The sequence below is a fragment of the Lynx rufus genome, unplaced genomic scaffold (assembly GCF_022079265.1).
Source record: "Lynx rufus isolate CCGP_SWC_20201006 ecotype Redwood Valley unplaced genomic scaffold, mLynRuf1.p SCAF_6, whole genome shotgun sequence".
Lineage (NCBI taxonomy): Eukaryota > Metazoa > Chordata > Mammalia > Carnivora > Felidae > Lynx > Lynx rufus.
Genome location: NW_025814878.1, coordinates 39,096,072 through 39,113,917, shown reverse-complemented (window position 1 = coordinate 39,113,917; position 17,846 = coordinate 39,096,072). Strand labels below are relative to the sequence as shown.

Here is a 17,846-nt window from a genome sequence, read left to right as displayed (position 1 = left end):
GACATCCTTTACCCAGTAAACCTGTTTGACTAAAAGAATGAATTAGTAACCAATATGTAAAATTTACATGTTTACATGTTTAATTATTTTAACAGAACTAATATAAATGGCCTTTAAAAATAAGCACATTTTTTGGGGGTGTTTGGATGGCTCAGTCAGTTAAGTGTCTGACTCCTGATTTTAGCTCAGGACCATGCATGATCTCATTTTCACTGAATCTCAAAGAAATCAGTTTGTCTGAAACCTCAGAGGGTCTCTATTCTCACTTCTTCATTGTTCCTTCAACTTATCCTCTTAAAAGCTCATTTATAATAATGGTAAAATAATATTCTAAATATCCATTAAATTTAACTTTTAAGGGATAAGCAGTATAAGGAGAATAGAAAAAATAAATCAGCCTCTATTCATGAAGTTCATGGCAAAGAAAACAAATACACCCACTAAATATATAAAATCCCCTTCCAACGACTGGTTTATTTGATTTACCTGAATTATAAAAGATATTACTTATGCAATTAAAAACTAGAAACTAACAAAACAGCCTCCTCCCTACTGATTTTGAACAATGAAGGCTCTTCGGGGGAACAAGAAAGTAAGGAATGGGCTCCAGAAAGAAGAAATAACATATACAATCAAATCCATTATGGTTAGAATAGATGACAATGACAGATCAGGAAAGACTCTATGTAAGGCTGCAAAGTCTGGGCTTTTCACTTTGAAGGAGATGATGATACAAAGAAAAGTTCTCAACATGTGACAGTCAATTTTGCACTTGAGAAAGCAACTTGGATAACAGGGTAAAGGTTGAAGAGGAGAGGGTCAAGTCAGATGGTAGCAAGACTAGTTACAAGGCTTCTATAAAAGTTCAGAGGACAGCTGATGAAGAAATGGATAAAAGATTTGTATCTGGTAATCTGCATTTTATTTCTTAGTGAATGGGGAATCTGGTAGAAGACAGAAACAAAAATGAGCCTCAAATTTCCATTCTGGATGACAAAATAAATGATGATGCCACCACAAAAACTGGGAATGCAAGGGGCCCAAGTGCTGGGGTGCCAACCACAAAGATAATGAGTTTAATGTGTGGAGAAAAAAACCAAACATCATGGAACTGAATTAGAATCTTAACCACAATGGAATAGCACCATGGTTTATAAAGTTCTGAATAAGTAGCTAGAGGCCTGAATGTTGTTTTTGTTGTTGTTACATCTGTACTCTGGCTTAAGTGTGTGTTTCCATTTCCTATATGGCTTTGGTTCCATCAGCTCCCTTTGTAAAAATATGCAGTTCTCTTAGAAAACCTATTGTTCCTTATTACATGTGCTAATTTCATTCTTAATCTTGAATTTCCTTGTCCTCCAGATGTCATCTTACGCTAGTAGTTAACTTCCAAATGTTAAATATTTCATTTGCATAGTACTTGTGTACTGATAGACAAGTTCTTTGAAGCCACAGACCGTACTATAACATTTCTTTCTACCACTCAGAACGTGTTTCATAAATTTTCCAAAAATTGTGCAAACCTTAGGTTTATGTGAGCCCTTACTTAAACTAACTGGCCTTTATTGATGTCAAACTCTTCCCCATTGCGAATTGGGAAATTTAACAAGGAAAGAGAGTTCGAGAGTTCAAACATTTAGGAAAAAATAAAATGTTTGGGCCTCCAAGTATCTGGCAAATCAATTCTAAAAATGAAATCTACCTCCCTCAAATGACCATAAGGTTTGCAGGTCACTTCAGAATTGGTCTTTCTTTTGGGGAGCCTAGGTGGCTCAGTTGGTTAAGCGTCTGACTTCGGCTCAGGTAAGGATCTTGCGGTCTGTGGGTTTGAGCCTTGCCTCGCATTGGGCTCTGTGCTGACAGCTCAGAGCCTGCGGCCTGCTTTGGATTCTGTCTCTCTCTCTCTCTCTCTCTCTCTCTCTCTCTCTCTCTCTGCCTCTCTCTCTTTCTCCTCCCTTTCTCTCTTTCAAAAATAAATAAATGTTAAATAAAAATTTAAAAAGAATTGGTCTTTCTTTTTTCCCCACTAAGTGAGCCTATTCTCTTTCTTACTGCCTTAGGTACTTCCCTATCCCTTCAGTCTAGGACTACTATTCTTATTCTTTTTTGTTCTTGGATGTTTTTTCAACTAATTCTTCCTTAGGTGGTTTTAAATTTTAAGGCAGTAATTCTCAAACTTTTAACAGAAAAGTGCCCGTAAGAGTTAGGTAAAATATTTCTCCTGGCTTGTCTAGCAGGTCTAACCTAAGAAAGCTCCCTATCTTTGAAATGTTGTATGTCTCGGGGCACCTGGATGGTTCAGTCAGTTAAGCATCCTGATTTTGGCTCAGGTCATGATCTCATGATTTATGAGTTTGAGTCCTGCATTAGGATTGGGATTTTCTCTCTCTTCCTCTCCCTCCGCCTGTCCCCAGCTTGCTCTCTCTCCCTCTCTCTCTCAAATAAATTTTAAAAGAAAAATAGGATGTTGTATGTATCACAAAAACTTACGCAAAGTGTGCAGTTTGCTGTATTATTTTTGTACTGTATTATATTTTGCTTTAATTTCATCACCACTTAAGTTTCCTAAAACTGGTCTACCTTGAAACTTTGCCTCCGACACACCACTCTACAAGTTGCAATGTAAATATTCCATGTAAAAGATTATATATATCATGATTTCCTTTACATAAAGTTAACTAAAATTAAAAAAAAATAATTTCAAGGAATACATTAAAAATGTCACAAAACCATATAAAAACAAATGCAAATAAATGAACCCAGGATCCAGAATAATCATTTGCTTGGGTGGGGAAAAGGAGAACATGGCAGGACCAGGTGGTTAGATAGGGGTTATTATTAACATCCTGCCTTTTGTTTTAGGCAGTAATCTTAAAGGTGCATATAACTACAATTTTAAAAATTACTATTAGAATAAAAGCTGAGTAACTACATAAAAACAGGCCATACAATATTCAGAGTATAGAAAGTACCACAGATTGCTATGAATCCAATGGGGAGAGAAAATTTTTTTTTTAGTTTTTAAAAGGCTCAATTTGGGAAGCATGAGCTTATCGTGTAACCTTCCTTGGCTCTTAACCTCCAAATAAATGTTCAACAATTTTAAATGACAAAAAGGAAAATTATTTTCTGTTATTCTACTCTTGTCCCAAGTGCCTCAATCATTCACATGCTTCTCCTCCTCTCCCACAGTGAGCTTTGAAATTTAGAAGGATTTTTTAACTGTCCTTAACATTTCCTTCTTCAGGATTACACATTCACTACCACCTTGCAATCTTCCTGTTTTTTTATTCACTTGTCCAATCATTCAATCAGTATTTAAGAGTTATAATGAGCCAGGCTCTACAGTAGGTAATAGTACCACAGAGAGTAAGTAGTGGTATAAATATGAGTTATTGGATCAGCTCTCAAGGAGACTAAAGTCTAGGCAGATACCACTAACAAACACAATAAAAAAAAGACAACAGAATAACATGCAAAATTGGCACAAGGCAGGGAGGGCTGTGCTGATGTAAACTGAAACAGCCCTTTGCTGAGAATAAAGGTTGGTAAGGAGGAGGGAGGCTTAAAATAGAACAACAGACTGTTGAGAGGGCCACAGCACAGGTTCAGAGCACAGGATACAAAGGAATGTGATAAGAGACAAAGCTAAAAAGACAGAGCCTAAAAAAACAAACTAAGAGGTCTGGATTTTAGCTTGTTTGAAAACTCAGTCCTCCTTTTTCGAAAAAGGGCTGCCCATACAATTACAGAAACACAAAAATTAACTTATGTGCCACTGACTTTTTATGGCAGAGTGCCAAAGCCTACTGATCTGTTCTCAGAATGTTGTTATATCCATCAAATATATAGGATTCCAAATAATTTTATAGACACATCATTCTTAAGGTAGTGAGGCCTAAGTGTGGGCGGTACATAGTTACTCACAGTTCTTCTAGAGAACATGGCAAGGAAGGGGCGGGGAGTAAGTTTACAGCAGAGAATGATGATGGATGCCACACTTCAGCAAGGTGATCAAGGTCAGCAATGGTGATGTCATGTTGATAGTATGTACTCTTAATATGTGATAAAAATGGTACTTCACCTCTCTGGTCTTCCTCTCAAAAACACATTAACCAGTCTAACTAACCATGAGAGAAATATCAGACATATCCCAATTGGGGATCATTCCACAAAATATCTGACCAGCACTCTTCAAAATGGTCAGGGTCGTTCAAAAAAGCAAAGTCTCAGAAATTGTCAAAACCAAGGAGACCAAAGGAGCCATGACTAGTAAATGTAATCTAGTACCCTGGATACGGTCCTGGAAAAGAAAAAGGACACTAGAGAAAACAGAGGAAATCTCAATAAAGTATGGGCTTTAGTTAAAATACTGTTGCAATTGTTATGACAAAGCTCCTTCTAAACAACTTTTTATTTGAGCAATCAAGCTAAAACTAAACGGCAACACTTCCTAGAGCTCCATTTGGACTAATAACAAGCAGCAACAGCAGGTAACCAAAGGGAAAAGGGTAAACCCAGAAGCTCCACACCTATGTACAAATCTACAAAGTAAGCTTTTGTCTCCATTTTCCAACTATGACACATACAGTCAGCATCCCTTCTAAGGTGGGTGTGTGCACATGCCTGTGTATGGGTTTTAAGCAAACATGTCAACATGTGAGATATCTAGGGCATATTTTCTTCAATCAATGGCAATTTCTTAGTTTATCTCAGTATTACTAATTGTATTTTCTTAGAACTAGAAGTGCTTATAATATAACGATCTATCCCCTAAGCTTCATTTTCAAGTGAATGCATAACTAACTGGCAAACAAGCTTAAAGCAGACTTTCTAAAAATAATAACAGTTTTCAATAATTCACCTATCACCATCTTAAAATTTCTTACTTGATGTATGCTACTCTGTGAAATCTATATTCACGCTATGACTCCGTCCCCCCAACATGCCCATCTATCAGGGAATTGCTAACTAAATGGATCCGGATCAGTCTGTGCTTAGCAGAGGTGTGATCTTTGACAAACCACTGTGTCCCACTTTAGGCTTGTATTTCAAACCTAGGTTTTGTATTTCAGTTATCACTGGAAATTGATAGTATTAATAAGAGATCCTTGATATGTAAGGACTGAAAGAAAAAAATGCTCGTAGCATTTTGAGCAAAATGTCAAACACTATTCATGCAATTTCTTTAATTTTGGGTTTTAAGTTATAAATTTTCCCTTAGCAATGTTCACAGAGGGTCTTTTGAAGTATTATTTTTCTATTAGTTTTAGTTGATTCCTTAAATAACAAGAGATTTGCTCTAGAGAAGGATTTTATCTTTCTTTGGAAGAAGCCAAAACCATCTCCATTTAAGGACACATACGCAGCTGCTGCAACACATTTTAGTTACCCATAAGAAAGTGAAGCAGGCCGAGTTCACTCTGCTATGAATATATATATATATATATATATATATATATAAAATCAACAGATAACTCCTCCAGAATTACAGAAAAGATTTAAAAATTAGAATTTGCAGGTATGGTGATTTAAGTAAATCAAATATACAGTATAAACAAAAAAGCAGAGTAAATAGGAAAATAATGCATAGCTTTTCAAACGAATTATTTCCCAGCTCTATTCTTAAACTGTTCTAGAAACTTCATATATCATTCCATTTACTAAAATTTCATTTGTATAGTAATTTTCATGGGAACATCTGATGCATTGAGTCAATCCTTTCAGAAAAATTACACAACTTAAATGTCTAACAAAATGCACGTCTATTTTCAATAAAGTATCATTAACTAGGATGCCACTGATTAGGAATCTGATTATTTCATTTTTAGCAGAAAGTTCCTCTTGACACTGTCTGAGCTTATTAAAATTTAATAATATTTTATGGTAGTTGAATGCAGATGCTAAAAAATCTTCAATTCTGAAATTTGCAAAGTGTAACTTTTCCTAGGGTAATATACATCAGTTTAAATATGATAATTATTGTTCATAAATATATTGTTAAAGCTCTAACTGAAGAAAACACAAATACACGTATTAGTTCTTATTTTAACTGTATGATAAGCTATTTTTTTAAACTGAAATCAGTAGCCTGGGTTTCTCACACACACTCCATCCCATATACATAGTGGTATGAAGAAAGAAAACTAGATAGTAAAAGGTATAAAATTTCATCCTGTGAAAATGTTTAATTACTGTATGTTAGGAACTAGCATTATGAAACTATAGTATTAGAGCAATAGCAGTAACAACACAATGAAAGTTGTTTAACTTAAGCTAGTAATATTATCACTTATTAAAATTCCTACATATCTATTTTAGTTCCTCAACATTATCACCATTAGTACACAATTATTTCTAAGCCTGAAGATTCATGAATCTTTAAAAGGAGCTTTATACTACTGAAAACTTAGGTTGGTTTTGTTTTCTTTTGTTTTCCATTTATCTCCCATATACTTTTTAAAAATACAAGCAAAAAAATGTGGCACAAAGTGTTAATGACCTTTCCACACCTAAAGTAAGATAGATGACATTCTAAAAAGTTTGGTTGTGATAAGACTATGGCTAACCAATCATAACTTCAGAATGCTTGTGTGACATCATAAAGACCTCCCTAGAATACTTTTCCTCCTACACCTACTTCAATTGTTCCCAGAAGTCTGGTAACAGAGTCAGAAAACTTTCTAACTAAACACCGATAAGACTTCATACAACTCACAATACTCTCTATATTGTGATCATCACAACAGCCAAGGTAAGAAAAAGATTTCACTGATTTTGGTCATTCTTGCTTTCTAATATTCAAAATTACTTAACTTTTTCAAAACTTAATCATATTTTATAAATTTCAGTTCAAAGGTTAAATAAAATGCTTAATATGACAAAAACCTTAATCTCTAAATAAATGCATATCCGTTGAGCGACAGTAAACAAGATTTAAATTTAAAATAACAAGGGTTGCATCAACTTTGACCCTGGTTACTGGTTTATCATTTTTGACTTTCATTTTTATTTTGCTTTTCAAAAATGAATTTCTGCCAACTAAAATATCTTTCAATTATGTTACCCTATTTGGTGGTAGTGGAGATTTTATTTCTTCACGCAAAAACAATGGCTTCATCTTGATATGTTACTGTGCTGAAAATCAGGATAGGACTGGGCTTCTATTTGCATCCGTGATACTATGAACAGACATGTGATTGTAAAACATGCATATTGCTGGCATGACTATTCCAATATGATGATTCCTTACAGTAGATATTTAATAGAGTTTTAAACAATATAAAACAACCTACCTTTAAAATGTGTTTAAACACTTTTTCCCTCTCTATAAAGTCCACTAAACTTTTAACAAACACTTCTAAAAAGAATTCTAAGATTTAATAAATTCGGTTACTTATATGAAATCCAGCGTTATATCATGAATACCAAGTTTAGAAAATTTTAAACACCCATCAAAAACACATGTAAAATTAGGGAATACTAATTCAGCATTTTTTTTTAAATAAAGAGACATTATTTTGGCAGAATATTCCTAAGTATCTCATTTGAGTTAATTTGATAAAATGTTTACTCTGCCTATTAATAATGAACATGCTGTTATCAAGTTACCATTCTCCATGGTTTCTCATTATTCTATCCTGCAATTAGAAGGGGGTAATGACAAGGGAGAAAGAAATTTTAAAAATGCCCAAAAATGAAGATGATACAATAAATTTTATGACCTCTGTTTGAATTCCACTTACTCTTCATATTACCAATCCTCAGTTTAATATACAAAATGTGTCTTCCTTCTTAAATCTCTGCCAGGACACAAAGAGTATTACATCGATTTTATCTAATTTTTATTTTCATATGTATGCCACAAAATAAAATTTACCTCTAGAATTCTAAGTTCTTATGACAAATTAACTCTATTGCTTTTTACAGAAAAGAACTTATAATTCCACAAGCAGAATTCCTTCAGACATGCAAAAACATTTCTAATTTTTGTCTACCACTGAGGTACTCTAATTGTCTCCTATTACCTTTATACTCATAAAATGTTTTTCCTTTGCTATCATATAAAAGTCACTTGGTGCTGGTGTTTTATATATATATATTTATGCATTTTTACACAAATACCTATCAAATTACATTCTCACACTTTAAATGAGATATTCATGAGCTCTTTTATGACACCAGAATTTCACCACGTCACATATTACTCCAAAAAGTTAATAATTTCTAGAAAGAGCACAAATTCTGCTATTAAAGCTATCCTTAGATTAAAAATGTGTACAGGTTAATAGAAATCACACAGTTACTGTGATTGTTGTTCAAATTTCAAACATAAATGCCCTAGTGCCAGACATTTTGTCCCAATTTATCTCTATCATAAGGTGAAATTTAAGTACTGCTTTTATTGCTGAAGACAGGATTTTTAAAACTAAGGGCTAAAAAAAAAAAAGTATCAGATGAAATAGGAGAAATATGAAGGATGTTTTTAAATTATGAAAAATGTTTTAAAAACGTGAAAAAGCTAAAGTAAGTTGCTTTACTAAGTCAGTTACTATCATTTCCTAAAACGCAAATATCAAAATGTTTTTGACAGTGGACATAAAGGAAAATAATATTCTAGAAAAAAAGTGCATTTGGTTATATATTTTTATATGTTATTTCTTATTCTAATTAATTGGAAATAGAACATCTGTATAAACAAAATATTTGTATAAAAATCTGTAAAAAGAAAACATTGTAATGTATTAAATGTATTATGTCATATATTGTGTAATGTGTTAAATTATTTAACACATTAAATGTTTAAGTAAAAATTAAATGTAAAGATTAGATTAACTCTCTAAGTTAGACTGTATATTTATTGTCAATTCTAGAAATAAAGAGGGTCCATTAAAACTTCCTTATTATTGAACAATCTTCTAAATGTACTGCTGTATACAAATATTTCATTTGATCCTTTTAACTCCCTGTATGTTTGGTGCTGCATCTCTATTTTACAAATTAGGAAACAGATGCAAAAAGGTGAATTACAAGGTCACAAAGCTAGGAAATGGTGGTACCTTGGCAGGAGCCAAAATTTTAGAACTCTAAACCACATGCACATCACATCCACTGATCAACATGGCTTAAAAATACATCATGACATTGGCAAAGCAAAATAAACTAAAAGACTTCAAATACTGTTAATGGTACTCTAAATGTAAAGTTAGAGGACACAAACTTCTATTTCAATTTGAAACCACTCCATTTCATTTAAAGCTATTTTACACATGGGGCATTATACCCTTAAAAACCTATATAATATCCTCCTAATCACTTTTAAAGTCAGGGATATTAGAAAGTTATAGATATCCTTGTTATTAAGCAATAAACCATGGAAGGCAAAACTCAAAATAACTGCACAGGCTTTAAAAACAATGTAACATGCTACAATCAATGTTTCCTTTTATTTAATTTGTTTCATTCCCAAAATATTCATGCCTTTAATCTATTTAGCCTATATACCTAAAAACTAAGTTTAATTTCTCAAAACTTTTCACAAAAACCACAGTTCTGTACTATATTCCAGTTCCAATATTAAACCCTTACCTTTCCTCAATTTCATTACTGACCTCCTCACACTCTACCATTTAAAGTATCCCACCCCATTTATTGTGAAATGCTTGAAGAGAGGAATCTTGCCTTGTTATTTATGCTATGAAAATGACTCACTTAAATCTACACAGTCAATTAACTCTGCTGGTCAGAGCAGCAAAGGAATAAACCTAAAGGGTAAAAATCAAGGAAATAATCTATCTAAATTACAATTATGTAAATCAGATAATACATTGTCTCTCTGAACATTTCTAGAAATTGTACTTCAATATTCTTACCCTACATAATTCTGAAGCATGTATTACCAAATAAACACGTGAAAATGAAGCCTGGGCCTAAGGCTCCACTCAAGTGCATTCACAGTCAACTGAGGACCTCTAGTGCTTTTATAAATGTACTCCACCTCAAGGACTTAAAAAAAAAAAAAAAAAAAAAAGACCAATTCACTCAGATTAGTGGGGGTATATTTAACTGGCATTCATTTTTCCTTAAAACTTCCCCCTACACTCCCTTCACACATCTTTTCCCCCAAAAGAAGAATCTGAAGTCTCAACTACTACAGGGTTAAAAAGAATATTTTAACTGTGACTAAATTAATTTTAACATAATAAACAGATAACAAGGACAAGCTTACAGACAAAATAGCAACAGCAATGTGACAATTTCAAAGAGAAAAATCTCTCTATGCTGTTGTTTAACGGATCTTCCTCAAGGTAGAGCTTTACAGTGATAATGTCATTATGGGGTCAACTTAGAGGTTGAGATTTTTATATTTACACAATTCTTTTCATAACTAGGCAGAAGCAGGCTGAAGATTCTTTAAGATAGCCAGTGTGGACCAACAAAGTTGTGGAATACCACTGCCACAAAGTAACTTCAAACAGAACCTCCAAGTTAGGCAATCTCAAACGGAAAAGTATTTCACCAAAGTGAACTTCTGGATGCCAACAGATTGATTATGATTCTAATGACAAACTGTCCTGATTTAATTCAACAAGTCAAAAAAATACATACACAATCACTTCCAGATTATCTGTGAAAATGACAGCGAAGAGTAAAACTAAATAAAACCCCCAAATAATCTTAATATACATAGGTCTAATCTTCTGAACCAATTACATGGGAAAAATTCTTAGAAAGTATTTGTCAGACTATAGTGTTGGAATACTTGAATTTACTGGGAAAATATGTGCAGATTTACTAAAAGAATAAGCAGCCAAAAAGGAAGCAAAATTCTGAATTCCCCAAATATAAAGAATCTCAGGAATGTATGGTTTCAGCAGAGAAAGCACCCCCAAACAACTGAAGTTCAGAAAGTCATGCAAAGCACTGAGGATGAAGATTACTGCTTACCATACACAGCATTGTTAAGGCTTCAATGTCCTAGCAAGTAATAAAGCAGACCACTAAAAGTTTTCCAAAGTCTACTGAGACTGAGGATTGTTTTGCACAAGAATGTATCTCATAAATTAAGAAACAGGAAACACTACAAAGTTAGGACCCCTGCAGAAGCTGACACAGTACCTTCCATCCAAAATGTTGCCTACCATGGCATATTAGTTGAAAGATTAGCATCCCATGTGGTTTGTCTCTTTCCTTTTTCTACTTCAAAGAAACAGAGTATTATCTTGAACTTGACAGTATTTACTTCTCAATTTCACTTTTTTGAGCAAATCAGGAAAAGTGGACAACCAAAAACTTTATAAATCCTACAAAGAATAGTAGAGTTATTCTTCCCATTCCTCTAAAAATTAGAATAGATCCCACAGACATACAACAAAATACTCTGTGGGTAACCTTCTGTCAAAAACTCCTATCAAAGAGTATTTCATAGTTTGAATATTCTGATTCTAGGGCCTGGGTGATGAATTAACTTTTAAAGTGTTCTATTCCTGCTGTCCCAAACAACTAATCTACACATTTCTTTTAAAAAGGGGAGCAGGGCTAATTTCTATCTCCATTGCTACTGGTGCCAGATGCAAGTTCACAACTTCCCAATACAATCTCTTTCTGATTATCCTAAATTAACGAAACTACTTTTTCTATGCCTTCCATCAAGTATTACTCTATTACCAGCTAAGGAATGGAGGGGTAAAAAAGACTGTAGGAGTTCTAACCTCATAGGATGTTGTGAGTGCAGAGAAAAGAATGGTAAACACCTGACAACCATGTCATAAATTATGATGCACGGAAGGTCACAGACAACTCTAAAGATAGGATTGTTCTGTTGCCACACAGCTTTTCAATTTTCAACGTGCGACAGGAAGACCCATCTTATAGGGATGAATTCTGGGTTAATTATCATCATACATATTTTGGAAGTTCAGTAGAATCAGGACTCAACACATTTCAGGTTGTGCACTGGGAAATAAATCAGGCCCAATAAACTGAAGGCATACAACTAACATTTCAGTATATAAAGCAGATTTGGTTTTGGTTTTAGCATAAGATTCTAAGCAGCTACAAATTAGTTTAGAATAACGACATATTTCTAAGTTTGACAGGAAATGACACTATTTTTGATTATTGGCTTTACACTCAATTTGTTTTCAGGAACATAGCTGCCTGTTGCTATGATATCATCTTTAAAACGTATTCATCATACTTTCATCAGAAGAGTTCATCTTTCTAGGGCCTGTTTATATTTCACAAACACCAAATACCCATCTGAACAAAGCCTCGTTCAGGTTAATGTTAATATTAACAACAACTTATGTAAGCTGTAATCCTCTGAGCTTCATTTCCTTCACCTGTAATAGAGACTTGAGAAGAATATTGGAGATTATGTGTTCAACTATCAAATTCTGTTATTCTAACTGGCTAATCTGTTAGCCACAGCACTAGAAAATTAACAATCTTCTGGAAATAGTAAAGTAAATCATAAGAATTCCTTGTTCAACTTCATTGATTTATTCAAATAGTAACAATCATGCACTGCATACCAGAACACAAAATAAACATGTGGTTCCTTATACTCATGAACTAGAAGCCTACTTGTGGGCAAGGACATGTAAATAAAAATTGTAGCACTGTTGAAATAGGTAACACTAAAACCCAACTGAAAACCAGCAGAGGTGACAACCAATTTTACCTTAATGAGTAATGGAAAGTTTCATTAGGAAGTGATATTTAAACTGGGCCTTAAGGATCAACTGAAGTTTGCCTGGCAAAGAATCAAAGGTAGACCGGGGGGGTGGAGGGTAGACATTCCAGGCAAAGCCAGAACAACATGTGCAAAAGACAGAATCAAAAAAGGCAATGAAGTATTTATGGAAAGGTGACATGTTTCATGTGACTGAAGTACCACTCATCAAAGTGTCAGGGTAGGGAATGACTCGTGTATACACATTTCGTGAGGAACAACTAGACAGCTTCTTCCTTTTCCATGTTTTATCTCAAAATAATTTACATTCAGAATTTTTAGACCATTTAAGTTGTGGGACTTCACAGAAATGTAAGTTCAAATAGGGATGACCAATGTTAGTTCGCATTCCTTTCTTAACTATTCTGTTATATAACCTCTTACAAACTAGTCAAATACATAAAAAAATTAATAATGGGATCCTCCCCACCATTACCCAATAGTATAAATTCATTATATCTATAACACACAAATAAATATAAGCAGGAAAAAACTTTAAAAATTCATTTTCTTTAAAAAAAAAAGCTTTTATTCCTATAGTATTTTATCTGAGGAATTCAAACAAAAGTAATTAAATTAAATAAACATATTTAAGCTGCTCTAAAATCTACTAAGTAGAGGGGTGTTATAAATTAACAGCCACTGGTGTGGGACAGTGAGGAATATATGCTACAAACATACATATGCCAGAGAAACACAGGCTGTAACCAAGTCTTTAAGAGAATGAAGTTTGATGTTAGTAAGTTGTTTGGATCTCCTCACTACATACCAATACCAGAAAGGAGGTCAGAGCCTACAGCCAAATGAAAACCCAGTCTAATATATGATTCAAACCTAACAGAGCCAAGATGAGGTACCAGAACTACAGAATGTAACCATATACCACACGGTGTTTTGGGAACACGAAATGCCTCCTTCTCCCTGATCATGCCTAAAATATATATTCCCCTCTCCCATTCTTTTAGTTCTCCCCTCTGCTCTCTTCAGCACTGGTCTCTCTCAGAAACAGAGCTTACTGGTTGAACTGGGTTTTCACATGATGTATACAGATTAGGGAGAAAATGAAACCTGGAAGCTGGGGAAGGTGGTAATATCTTGATCAACAGCTACATAACAACAAATGTTAACAGCCATGATCTCTGGGCAGTTGATTATGGTTATATTTTATTCAATTTCTAATTGTTCTTGTTTCAAAATTTATATAGAAATATCCTAATTGACAATAAAATATCCCCAAATCTTTGTAAACTATTATCTCCAGTCAATTTATAATTTCTAATTTCTAATTTTTCTATAATAATGCATTAAGTTTTATTTTGTCTCATTAATTACCACAATTAGGCAGAAACTAATCAATTAATTAGGCAGAATAATTTATGGAAGCTCTGAAAAAAAGCAAACGGAAACCACTGCTCTTGAGTACAGGCCATTTCTAAATAACAACTACGTAGGGGCACCTGGGAGGCTCAGTTGATTAAGCGTCCATCTTCAGCTCAGGTCATGATCTCACGGTCGTGGGTTCAAGCCCCACATCAGGCTCTGTGCTGACAGCTCAGAGCCTGGAGCCTCCTTCAGATTCTGTGTGTCTCTCTCTCTCTCTCTGTCCCTCCCCGCTTGCACTCTGTCTCTCTCTCAAAAATAAACATTAAAAAAAAATTTTTTTTTAATAAGAACTGTGTACACAGTGAGATAGTGATGGTTTTATTACTATGCCTTCTGAGCCTGACAGTCTTCAGTATTTAATATCGTCTTGTTAAAACGTAACTCAAGACAGCATATGCTACAAAACTATAAAATCATAAAAACGAATGACAAACATTTGAATCTATAGTTCTGATAAAAGACTTCTCATTTAACTATTTTATTTTGGACTAAAATCAACATCTGGAAAATAATTTATTGTATGCATTTCTTTTTTTTTTTTTTTTTTTTAAATTTTTTTTTTTCAACGTTTATTTATTTTTGGGACAGAGAGAGACAGAGCATGAACGGGGGAGGGGCAGAGAGAGAGGGAGACACAGAATCGGAAACAGGCTCCAGGCTCTGAGCCATCAGCCCAGAGCCTGACGCGGGGCTCGAACTCCCGGACCGCGAGATCGTGACCTGGCTGAAGTCGGACGCTTAACCGACTGCGCCACCCAGGCGCCCCTGTATGCATTTCTTTTTATCAGATTTTCTCTGAAGCTATCAATGCACTAATGTTCACAACAATAATGCTCTCAGAGAAATAGTCTTAATAAAACTATGTATGTGAGAACTTTTGCTCAAGGGAATAGTGGAAAATGAGCTGCACCCTAAACCTAACTATACTGCTAGTCATTTTGAGAGGACGAGGCAAAAACTGCAGTCATTAACATTCCGAACACAAGACGAATGAGACATCACGGTGACCCTACCAAAAAAGACACACTCAGGACAGATATAGGGAAACACGTATGTGCGTGTGTGTGTATGCATGAATATTTGATGTCATATCAATATGTACATATTTGATGTCATAAATACAAATAACAATGAAGAAGATGAATTAATAACAAAATTGTGTTTTTACCTGTTCAGAGAATAGGTTACACATATGATCCTAATCCATTCACTATTTTATCATTCCAGGCTACCTAACGGAAGACAGTGATTGAGCTCACAACTGGCTGCCAGCTTTTACCTTCCTCTTCACCATTTAAAACTTCAGACTTCCTGCTTTCCTTGCATCATGGAGAAAGTCCAATACCTCACTCGCTCTGCTATAAGAAGAGCTTCAACCATTGAAATGCCTCAACAAGCACGTCAAAATCTCCAGAACCTATTTATAAATTTCTGTCTCATTTTAATATGTCTCTTGTTGATCTGCATCATTGTGATGCTTCTCTGAAGTTCTGCTGCAATCCCCAGTGATGCAACTTGTCACCAACAGCATAAAATCTGTCATCCCATGAAGAACGGGAAATACTACATACCAGACCACTTCCTAAGTAGAAGAATTTCTTTGTGGAAAGGTCAAGATTCAGAACAAAACAATTGTTAGCAAATGTATTCATCTGTGGGATCTTGTAAACATGAAAGGAGCTTTATTTTCAAAAATTAACTTCAAAATGACTATAAGTGTGTATAATGTAACTACCAAATTCCTTTACAGAGCTTGTAAGTTTCTATCCCAAATTTCTTCTGAGGATGAACTAGAAGTTTAGTTTTGAAACTGCACTGTTAACCCGTTCACTTCACCTATAAAGCATTAGCTTCACTTTTTGGGGTAAATGTATATTGTACTGCAAAAGCCTCTCCGATGTTTAAGTATTTTTCAGGTTTTCACCAAGTTTGTACCAAACTAATCACTCAAATGAAGTGTCATCATTTGAAATAGCCTATGGATTCCTCACATCATTTACTTTTGTTATTATCATTCAGAAGTCTTTGTAGTAACTCTCAAAACCTACATTTTAAAACAGAAATTGTATTCTTTCTCTACACTACACTAACATTTTTAAGCTTTATGAAAAACAAATACGAAAAGGCAAGGCCATACGCTTACATAAATAAAATTTCTCTTAATTTTTTCAAAGAATTACAGAATCTGTATACATAGGCTAACAATAAATCTGTCCTCTCTAGTACATTATGATCGTCAGATGAGAACTACTGGTTAATTTAACAGCTGATAGTATAATTAGCCATAATTATTAATACACTACTAGAATCTAACCTTAATTTAAGGCACTATAGTTGATCATCTGAGTATATAACTTACTACACTATGTCTTTTGAATCATGAAAGCTTAACACTTTAGAATGATTTTATAGATTGTCTTCTATTCTAACCTCATACTCAATGTAGGCAAGGAAAATAATTTTTAAAAGAATAAAAGAAATATATATTATTTAAAGCATTTAAAAAATAAAAATTTGGGTTCCCCCAAATTAATTATTTGATCACATTTTGACACAAACTTCTTGTCCTACTGTTTATTAAGAGGATATAGCTATTTTCCTTAATCTATCAACCAGATGGTCAATACCTACCTACTTGGCAGGCCATTCTACCATGCTAAGTTATAAATCCAGCAATGCTAATCTACAATTATTTTCTTGCTGAATACATTTTCAATTTCCCCTGTGATCATTTAAAAATACCTTCCAACTCATAATGGAAGTTAAAAAAAAAGTGGTGTTGGAAAATACACTCACCAAAATGTCATGATTTAAGTAATTTGACTCAGTTTAAAATCAGGCCTAAAGTAATTTATACCTATACTGCATAATCCAATAATTTTAGCTTCAATTCAAGACATATTACTAATATAGCAATTACTAAAAGAGTAGAAAACACATAATTTACTGACTTGCCAAAATGAGGTTACTAAAAGAATTTGAAAAGTCAGTATACCAACTCTGGTTTGTAGTACAAGTGCTACTAACAGTGTGGTCTAGGAGACACTGCTTTTTTTCTGGGCATCTGAGAGGTACTGGAGATGGGGAGGGAGACAGTTTTGGTTCACTGATATCTGAGAAAAGAGGAAAAAGGGATCTCATACTGACAGGGAGATTTCTTCAGCAAAGCCTCATCTATGGTCTGGAAATCCCTAACATCAATTAAAAAGCTTATAAATAACAAGCAATACATTTACCTCACTGGTGTCAGTAATTACTTATGAAAAAAGTAACCAAGTTCTATTATTAGCTGCACTGATCTTAAAAATAAGTGGAAAATTCCAAATGCCAAATTTTATGCCTTCCATTATATTGTTCTCTCTAACATCAACATCAAACTATAAAATGTGAAGTCATGGGGTTTTTCCTAAGTAAAACAGAAGTAAGTTTTTTGTTTTCATTCTGCCCTTAACAGAAATTAAAACCTTTTTCTTGAAAATTACAGAATACTGTAACTCAGACTATAATATAGAACAAAAAGCTATTCTTTAAATGGAACTTATTTATTCTGTTTATCATGATATGTAAAGAGTAAGAAATAATAAAACAATGTATTTAAAATTTTTTAAATATCAAATGTTCTTTCTCCTGTAGAATAAATTCTACTCTTAATTTACAGGGTACTAAAAATGAACCAATTTTTCAATGTTTAATGTTCCTTTTATACTTTAGTTGGTTCAAAATGTTT

At 33.8% G+C, this 17,846-nt stretch overlaps 2 protein-coding genes across 3 annotated transcripts in view; one reads left to right on the top strand and one right to left on the bottom strand.

Moving 5' to 3' along the window:
- CEP85L (centrosomal protein 85 like) overlaps positions 1–17,846 on the bottom strand; it is a 171,524-nt gene that overhangs the window by 98,202 nt on the left and 55,476 nt on the right. The gene's annotated exons all lie outside the window — the stretch shown is intronic.
- PLN (phospholamban) lies at positions 15,447–15,605 on the top strand. The gene has a single exon (XM_047102458.1). It carries the CDS (start codon positions 15,447–15,449, stop codon positions 15,603–15,605), a length of 159 nt encoding a protein of 52 aa, XP_046958414.1.

What these genes read in the sequence shown, in the direction of transcription:
- PLN (XM_047102458.1), top strand. Translation starts at nt 15,447, where the DNA reads ATGGAGAAAGTCCAATACCTCACTCGCTCTGCTATAAGAAGAGCTTCA.